The sequence below is a fragment of the Ammospiza nelsoni genome, chromosome 1, assembly GCF_027579445.1.
Source record: "Ammospiza nelsoni isolate bAmmNel1 chromosome 1, bAmmNel1.pri, whole genome shotgun sequence".
Lineage (NCBI taxonomy): Eukaryota > Metazoa > Chordata > Aves > Passeriformes > Passerellidae > Ammospiza > Ammospiza nelsoni.
The window spans coordinates 124,926,212-124,936,303 of NC_080633.1; the positions used below are offsets into that span (position 1 = coordinate 124,926,212).

The window sequence follows — 10,092 nt, forward strand, 5'->3', positions numbered from 1 at the left end:
ACCTGAACATCACAGGAGAGGAATTTGCCTGCAGTTTTAGCACATCAGTATGTTTCTTGGAGCAAAGGTATCTGTAGCAGGACTATTCTCTAGTATTTTTATTCCTCCATATTTAATTATTAACAAATAAATATTTTTGTTTCTCCACATTATTTTGAGGCCATTTAGTACCTTAAGGAGGCTTGTAAAATGGAGGGAAAGTGGTTTTTTTCCAAACACAGATAGTGATAGAACAATGAAGAATGGTTTTAAACTAAAAGAGGGGAGATTTAAATTAGATGGTTGGAGGAAGCTCTTTAATGTGGGGGGCTGAGGCAGTGACACAGGCTGCTCAGAGAAGCTGTGGGTGCCCCATCCCTCAAAGTGCCCCAGATGAAGTTGGATGGGGCTTTGCACAACCTGGTCTAGAGGAAGATGTGCCTGCCTCTGGCTGGGGGTTAGAACTGGATGATCTTTAAGGTCCATTCCAGTCCAAGACACTCTATGAAGCTTTGATTCTGTGATGTAACACTAGATGCTGCAGCTGGAGCTGCATTGGTTATGCCTTGTTATATTTAAGAAGTGTTCTGAATATTCCCCCTTGAATATTGCTTTTTTTGCTCCACCATTTCGTATTTCTCTCTCCTTATTAGTTTTCCTTATATTTCATCTTGCTAACAGCCTTTTTTTTTTCATTTTCTCACCACATCTGTGTAAGAAACACCATAAGCAATATACAACTGTGTTAGAACTATCAAAAATTTGAAAATATCCCTTCTAGCGCTTCAAACAGTGTCAAAAATAAACTTGAAATGAAAACCTCCTATGTATGTTGGAATCCTGCATCACTGTGGAGCTGTGTGAGTCCAAACACAGCCATTTAAAAGCCAAGACAAACAACAAAGGGAGTCTATTAATCCCAGCTCCCCTGGGTATCCATGGTCATTCATTTACCCATTTCTGGATGTGTAGTAGACTTTGAACAGACAGGGTGGCCAAGTTCTTTTGCCAAATGGGCTGGAAACAGAAAATAATTTGACAATCCAGTACAAACACATAGGAGGCGCCTTCCAGAATTGTCATAAGGGGATTTCAGAATGATCTGAGCACCAGGGAAACAGCAGACTGACAGCTGGGGTACAAGGCCATTAGAGAAGGGACATCAGTCTGAATGACATTCTACCCTGTGGATGTTCATGGCAGGGAGGGGGGTTCCTTTATTTTGAACCAGTGCCAGTGATTTTCCTGTCTCAAAATTTGTCACAATGTGCCCTTAAAGACGTATTGTACAGGAAAATCACATTAGGGGTTTGCAGTCACTTCCTGAGGCCTGGTTCAGCTTTCAAGCAGTCTCTTTCTGGTGCCAACCCAATTTGCATCCAGTAAATACTGAATTAGAGGATAAGGATTTTCTTCATTATCATTAATTATAGGACAAATTACTTTTGAATGTACTGTTTGCCAGCACAGCATCCAGAAATGCGTGTACTTTGATATGAGGCTCTAATTTTTCACTGTTCTCCAGGATTTATGATAAAAAGTCTTTCCAGAAGGCAAAAGGTTTGAATGAAGAAAACAAATCTTGAAAAATGGGCAAGTGCCTCAAAATCTCAAAGGCATTTTGCTACCTCCATTGAAAGCAAATGCTCTTTTAAAAAATGCTTCTTATCTGCATGGTCCAAATCTTACTTTTTATTAGCACATGGCTGTGTCCTTGAAAATTGTTTTCCAAATCTGAAAAGGTCTGATTTTATAACTCATTATATATGCATATTTAAACACCATGAAATGCTAGCCTTTCAAATTTACAAGTCACTTCTGAAATGTTTCATGGGAAAGGACATTATAATTACTCTGATGGTGTCTTTTCTATTCAAACTCCCTAGAGGAAGAGAAATGCATTCCCAGATTATCCATTACTTTTAGATCATTTAAGCAAAGGGTTCACAAAATTCATATCAGCAAACAAAATTTAATGATTGTAACTTTTCCAAAAGTAGATGAGAGATTTCTGTTGAGTAGTAAATTAAATAGAAAATGCAGAATAACTTTAGAAGCACTAGTCAAACTGGGCCACTCAGGTTTGTCCACAAGTGGGAAAGAGATGAAGATATTTAATTATTTCAGGTTTACATTGCATCGGATCTCTTGAAATAACTTTTTTACTTTGTAAATTAACCTACAGTTAAGAACTTTTAAATGCTAAGTATCTGAAATCAAACATTGTGTTCCAAAATAAACTACTTTTATTATATTATTATTTAAAATGTTGATATTTTTATTAAACTTATGGGGCTTTTATGATTTTTTTATTGCTCTACAAAATTCCTTCTTTGCCTAGCTCTACTTGACTTTGGCTCATCCTTCTTCTATATTCCATCAGTGAAATTCCGTCTGCTTTTGGCTTCATCTATCTGAGGAGTTTTTTTCCCATTTGCAACATCTTTCATCTGGCACAACAGAGTCAGAGACATGAAAAGTGCTTGCTATATTACTCTGTTCAGCATATGCTGCAAGGGAGAGAGGAGCCAGGAAGAGTCTCAGGGAGGTCCCAGCCCTTCCAGGAGGCCCTTCCTGCCAGCAGGTGCTCCAGGGATCATTTTGGGAAATGGAGAAATGAGCCTGTAGCCAGGTCAGAGGTGAAACCCATTAAGTGATAAGGATGGAGGGAAGTGGCTCTCTCCTATCATCTCAAGCAGGCCATTACAGCCTTTCAAAGCCAGATGTGTTTTACCCCAACATTTTGCTGCAAGATGATCTGCCTTGCCTTTGCAGCCTTTTCTAGAATCTCCTTTATTTGCCCTGTCAGTGAATTTGGTTTTATGCATATCTTACTTTCATTAAAATATTTGTTTTCTCCTAGTTGAGTCTTGCTCATATAGAAGAATTGCAGCCTTTTTCAGTCCATTTAAAGCCACATGATAGAATTTTGAATGTTTCATTACCACTAATTGTAATTAATGGTTAAACCCCTTAATTTAGACTATAAACTAACTCATTTTTATGGATCACAATGGCAACAGAGCCTTGGGATCAGCACTGAAATACACAATTAGCCTCCCAGTGCCCTATTTCATTCTCTGTGTTTCTATTTCTTCTCATGCTGCCTCTCATTTATTTTATCCAAAAGCACATGATGTTGCTCATCTTTTCCAAATAACTGTCTTTTCAACTAGACTTGCCTGGAGAATGGGCCCAATGCTGCAAGTTTTTGGCTTCTTTCCTAGGATTAGTGGTTTCCTGTTAGAAATTTCGTTGAGTACACATAACAAAGCTTCTGAGAAGTGAGAGAAGGAAGAACACAATATTAAGCATGGACTGCATGTGTTTAATTCCTACTCACAGTTTTCATCTTCCTTGAAAAATAAAAGCTTTTAACTAAAATTTTTTTGTATTTTCTATGCAATAAAACACTTATTTTCTCTTCCTAATCAGTGAGATTAATCTGAATATAAGTGTAATGGGAAGAAACATTGTCTGAGTTGATGCTGCCTGTCTTTCATGTCAATAAACTTCCAAGCCTGTTATTAACTATTCAAGCACATTATAGAAGAGTCCAGCCTGGGTGAAAATTGCACCTGTCCTGCATCAGTAATCTCCACAGAAATGACTCTACATTTCTTCAACCTCAGGTGCCTATCTCTAAAGATAAAATGTCTGTAGCTAAGAGACTGCACCTGTCAGAGGTTGAGCAACCGCTGCAGCGATGCAGACGAGCCAGGGCAGCAGCACCGCAGCATTTTTGTTAACAGAAGTGCTTCGGACATTTCTCTGCTGCTGCTCCCTCAGGCGTGTACCCCACATTCTGCCCGTGCTTCTAAACCTAAAGCTAACCTAGCTCAGTCACAAAGTAACCTCCTAAAAAAAGGCAGCAAGCTTTACACAGTTTCCACACTCAGGGAATTGTTGCCCTATGGCAAGGAACTGTGCTCCTTGGCAACATGCTTTGCTCCACATGAGTATTTCTTCTCAATCTGTGTCTCTGTTTCCAGTCCCAGGAGGCCCAGGTGCTGAAACATCTGGCAGAGAAGAGAGAACATGAGCGAGAAGTGCTTCAAAAAGCTTTGGAGGAGAACAATAACTTCAGCAAAATGGCAGAGGAAAAGCTGATACTGAAAATGGAACAGATCAAAGAAAACCGTGAAGCTAATATAGCTGCTCTTATTGAACGCCTCCAAGAGAAGGTAACCACACCATCACTCCTCACCTTAGACTAGAGAGGAAAACCTAATCAATATTTTGCAAAGATGATGTGCATAGTCCATATCTCAGCTGCTACACTTGAGCTATTTTTAAGTCAGAGCTACTGATGCCTGTCTAAACCCCCCACGCCCTTTGGAAAAGGACTGAAGTGCTACAGTCACACAATCACAGGGTGGTTGAGATTGGAAGGGCCCTCTGGAGATCATCTGGTCCAACCCCAGGCTCAAGGGGGGCCACGTAGAACCAGATGCCCAGGGCCACGTCCAGGTGGCTTTTTAATATCTCCAAGAATGAAGACTCCAATTCCACTCTGGGCAACCTGTGCCAGTGCTCAGTCACCTCACAATGACAAAGTTTTTCCTGATGTTCAGAGGAAGCCTTATAGGTTTTAGTTTTTGCCCATTGCCCCTGATCATGTCACTGGGCACCACTGGAAAGATCCTGGCTCTGTGTTCCCTTCATTCAGGTATTTATAGATATTTGTAAGATCCCCCTGAGCTGTCTCCAAACTGAACAATCTATCTCTCTCAGCCTTTCCTCACAGCAGAGACTGAGAGATGCTCCTTAATCCTCATGGCCCTTTGCTGGACTGCCTCTAGAGAAAGGCTGGTTTTCTAGCTTTTAAGAAGTTCTGTGAACAAATGAAAGGTCACTTGTGTTTAGATTTTAGCTTCTAAGAAAAGTCACTGATCAAATCAAACAACTGCCCTATGTCTGTAATTCTTGGTTTCTCAGAGGAGAAAGATGAAAAATTATGGGGAAAAAAACTTTCATATACAGCAAAAGAGGTCTGTCTTTCCCCAAGTCTTGCAAGGAAGAGAGTAAATTTTCCTGGAGATCTTTGGTACATCCAGAGGAAACAGGGAATCACAAACCCTAGATGCAAGATGAATATGCCTTTCTCCAAAAAAAACCTACCACACAAGGGAGAGAAACATGCAAATAAAGATTTAGAAGTGTTAAGAAAAAATTAATTAGTTCTGCGTGAATGATCATTTGTTTGTCTCAATAATGAACTTTCTAATATATTCTGATACACTATTTCAATAGTAATTTGGCTAAAGAAAATAGCTCTCAGGTTTTCAAGGCGATCTTCATAAGTACCTCTACATCTGTGATGGAGACAAAAGTCTTTGAGAGTAGGAAAGAAACTACACAAACAGGATGATTCTTGAGCTTAAGAGCTATACCCAGATTGCTTGACATTTTTGCATTAGCTTCATTTGCAGACACATTCCAAGACCTTATGAAAAAAAAAAGGAAAAGCAAATTAGTTATTCTCAAAGTCCAAAAGGAAGTGGGAAGGACAGCTGATGCATCTCTCTGTCCTAGGTTAATGTTAACAGACTGTTAACCCTCAATGTGACAGCATATATGCATGAAACCCAAGAAAGACTTCTGAGGAAAGATGACAGTAACTTACTTGGAAACATTTGCACTGACCAGTAATTTAAAATACAATTTTGCCAACACCAAAACATAAAAAACAGACATAATTTGCCAACATCAAAAGTGAATTCTTAATATACAGAAAAAGAAGTGAGATATCTGTTCCAAGTCTTCTAAAGTTACACTGAGATGTGGGTTCCTCAAGGAATTGGTGTCTGCAAGCTACTGCAGAAATAACTTCTGTATGCTGCAGTTAATAGGATCACCAAGCAACAAATCCCTTATAAAATCTAGCATTCAGTATTACAGATCTTTCAAGGACTGATTTACAGGTTAAGTTAGTGCAATAGATGATATTCTTCATCATAGCCAGAGAAAGACTCAAGTGGACAGGTAGCTTCAGTGTTCAGACTAAGGAAATTATCGAGATGTTCAGATTAACTTATCTCATTGAAACTAAGTTCTTGCATCTTTATTACAGTTCCTAAATGCTACAAATAACAGAGTAACTAACATACAATGTGCAGGCAATTAATTCCTCACTCATCCTTCCCTATATTTAGTTGAATATCCAGGAATTCAAAGGGCAAATGTGAGCATGTGGCACATTTTATGCTGCAAGCAGCACCTCTCTATGTGGCCCTTTTAAATGAGACTCTGTGAGGCACTGAGGATTATAAGACCATATCAGATAAAAGACTGAGCTCCAGAGCAGGAGTAGAAAGTAAACACAAAATGTGCCTCAGGCTGGTCTGGTGGACGACACCTCTCCTGTGTTGCTTCTTTTAAAGATGGTTGTGCTGTGAAACAAGTTTTGCACAAGCATCAAATGCATGACCTAAAGAGCATGTCAGCTTGGACCTCCCTGGGCAGGGGGAATGAGAAAAGATTTGATTTTTCTTTTCTTGATGTTTTCCAGGAGAGGCATGCTGCAGAGGTCCGTAGAAACAAGGAGCTCCAGGTGGAACTGTCTGGCTGAAAAAAGCAATGGTGGATGTGACCCATCCCCACCATTAGTAAACTCCCCCTGCCTATATTATTATGGATCATGCGATATAAGTATGGGAAATGTATGACGTGGTTTAAAAAAAAGGTAAAAACAAGAACTCAATAAAAAACTTTAAAAAGAAACAAAAAAAAATAAAAACAAAATCAATGCGGTCTCTTTGCAGAATGATTTGCTTGATGTTTAAAAAACTTGGATCTTATTTTGTAAATACTTACATTTTTGTTAAAAAATACAATTATTGCATTATGCAAGTTATTTCATAATCTTACATGTCCTGTAACAGGCTTCTGATGTTGTCTATTTCCACTCGGTTGAATTTGCTGGGTCTGTTCATTTGAAGCACCTCGTGTCTAATTCCATTCCCTGCGACTTCTCATTCCAACCCACCATGAGGTCAGTAGTAGTTCTATGGTGCTAGAGGCCAATCATTGCCTAATAACCTAGACTGCTTTGCCATCTATAAGCTTTCTTGAAACAGTGACTAGATCACAGGTATTGTGACTTCACATTCAGCTGCCCAAGACAAAAGGCTCTTAAAATGGTTTTTCAAATGCAACTTATGCTGCAGGGCTCTGTACTGTGCTGTACAATTGAGGTTGAATCGCCACGTAGCGTGTTTGTTGCTTCAACTATTTGAGGTGAGAGGCAACAAAAACATCTGTGCAACAGAATGAAATGAAGCAAGATCGGTTTGAGACAAATTTAAAAGAGGCACGTTGTAACCATCAAGCTATGACAAGTTTTGGATTATCCAAACAGCCATACAAATGCTAATTGTAAAGTGAGCTTAATTCACCACTTGAAAATTTATTGATGGAGCAACTAATAGATAGCATCAAGTGGCTTTATCTGTAGGTGCCATGATCTATGATACTTATCTGATGCTACCACATTACATGCGTAATAGTACAAGAGGCTACAGAGTATTTCACCTGGAACCATGAGCCAGTTGTTACTGTTTTTTTATGACACTGCTGACTTCCATTCATCATGACCTTTACTCTTCAGTGTTAGCCAATCCTACCTAGGGACAGACATCTAGGACTAAGAGGGCTGAAGCAGGAGGAATGACTAGACAGGGTGCTTGTGCCAAGTACAATATCACCAAACCCAACACATCATCCCCAAAATAGCTGCAGTTTTGAAGTTGTCCCTACCCCCCCTGGAGGTTGCTGCCTGCATATTCTACTCTTCATTAGTGCTATTTTCCTGTATGTCATTGTGAGCAAGCTGTGATTAATAAAGAATTGGGGTTCTGTGAACTGAAAAAGGGCTTGTTTCTTCTCTCTTGCTCCATTACCTCTCTGGCATGTGCCCATGTAAGGGGAAAACCTAATGTGGTCATAAAAGCATGGAAATGAGACTTAAACAATTATTAATAGACCAAGCCTATTTCTCTGCTAATATGGGACTAATCCCTGCTATGCATTTTCCAGTGCTTAGGCTGGCTGTTTTTAAAGATTACCATATAAACTGAGCCTATAAATGTGACCTCTAGCACTGAGTTTATTAAAAAAGAACTAGCTATATACACATGGACATGCAATCCTTAATCCTGACTCAACATTGGGGGGAAAATGGAATCTGGGGAAAGAAAAGTAAATAATCTATCTCTGGGTACATACATCAATAACTACAACAAGATCCTGAGTGTTAACACATTGGTTTTCAGGGTGGAAAACATTAATTTATAGGATTTATTTAAGAACAAAATCACTTGGGTTCCTGCTGAGCTACAGAGCTGAGATGTAAAATCGAATTAGACTCCATTTTTAACCGGACAAGTGATAAAGAATTATCCCTAGGATTAGTAGAAAACTAAACTAATTATTTGAAGTCATCAAAGTTGCATCATTTACTCACTCTTTCAGAGAGGTGGACTTTATGCTCTACGTCTGCAGCAGTCAATTTTTTATTTTGGCAGATCATTTTGTTTCAGGGCCAAGAGGTGGCCTGCAGTCAAAAAGCAGCAGAAGTTGAACGTGGAGAAAGGCTGTGAGCTCAACTCTGTGTGCAGTGAACTCAGAACCACAGAATGAAATGAGTACTCCAACTTGTTACAGCAGCTAAATTACTTATCTTTCTCATGAAATTACCAGAAGTAAACCTGGCATGGGAGCCAGATAGCAGACGTTGAGTCTGGAAGACATGAACTTCAATGTTGCCAAGCCTATAAAGTTTGTATATTGCTTTAAGCCCCAAAAAAAAAAAAAAAAAAAAAAAAAAAAAAAAAAAAAAGGACATTATTGTAATTAAATTTTAAGGTCCAGGATCTTAGCTTGAGGGATTGTGGACTCTGTTTTCATTTCCCAATGGCAAGCCACTTACAGTTTTCCCTCTCCATTGATTTAACAAATTCTGGAAGTACTTCAAGACCTTTTCCTGTTTGTCTTCCTGGCTATGGTTGCTCAGAGAACAAGCCAAGAACAAATCTCTGCTGCTGAGCCAAGCAGGGCAACCTGCATCACTGCCATGGGGTTCAACTCTCTTCCTCCCAAAAAAGGGTGTCCACACCCAAAGTGCCAGCTGGGATGGTCCCCAGCACACTCTCACTCTGTCACAGAACTGTGCTTTGCCTGCTAAGTGCTTCTTGACAGGCACCAAGGCTGCACCAGGGAAAAGAGTGAAGATCCAGACAGTGGGAGCATTGCTGCCCCAGGTCACAAACCATGCTCTGCTCCTGCTCACTTGGCTCTTTGAACAGTGGAGGGTCTACAATTCATTCATATTAATGTATAACTATGCTTTGAAAGCCTGTTTGCAAATGCACTGCCTATTTAATCTCTAATAGCAAAAAAAGGAAATATCTGGAGACCTGCAGAATAGCCATTTCCTTCTTTTACTCCTTCTTTACATTTCCTTATATTTTGCTTTAGTACTGCGTTTTTAGCTCCTCCCTGCTTGTGCTAGCAAAAGTGTATTTTGGCCGTGGGTCTCTCTTCATGTGTAGCTTCAGATAAAGAATCTCCTTGAAAAGTAAGAAAATATAAGTATAAAACAGCTGCTTTTAAAGTATTACCATTTGGGTAAGACAGGGCTTTTTTAATTCAATGGCAACCAGAGGGTTCAGGGCTTTTAGATCAAAAAAATTAGGCTTCTTGTTTGATTAACTGTAGATGCCCAAGTCCCTGCCATGAGCTGGGAGTAGCTGCTGCTGAGCTGCAGAACATTTTCCACAGACTGCCTGAGACCTCCCACAGGACGGGAGGGAGGCTGGAGCACTGGCATTGCACCACACAGATGTTTCCTCCTTTCACTGGGCTCTGTGATGCCTCAGAAGCAGGGCAGAGCTGTGCAGCACATCTAGAGAGGCACTTCTGGCCTCTGACCTCTGCAGGTCCAAGGACTGCCACTCCAGGTGTGGTTAAGGTTAGATCTCCTCTTGGTTAAATCATCAGTTGTGTCAGAGCTGCCACGAGGCGACAGCCTGAGTAATCAAACAGGAATGGCTCAAACCTGTCACACTTCTTGTGGTCCTACCAAAGCCACAAAATTTATGGTCAAACCAATTC

General features: G+C 39.9%; 1 protein-coding gene across 1 annotated transcript in view; it reads left to right on the plus strand.

Annotated features, from left to right (window-relative positions):
- STMN2 (stathmin 2) overlaps window positions 1–7,850 on the plus strand; it is a 39,836-nt gene extending 31,986 nt beyond the window's left edge. The window contains exons 4-5 of the mRNA XM_059485423.1: window positions 3,972–4,163; window positions 6,491–7,850. Of these exons, the coding sequence (XP_059341406.1) occupies window positions 3,972–4,163; window positions 6,491–6,550 (252 nt within the window). The 3' untranslated portion in view covers window positions 6,551–7,850. The remainder of the gene's footprint in view (window positions 1–3,971; window positions 4,164–6,490) is intronic.
- The last annotated feature ends 2,242 nt before the right edge of the window (window positions 7,851–10,092 follow it).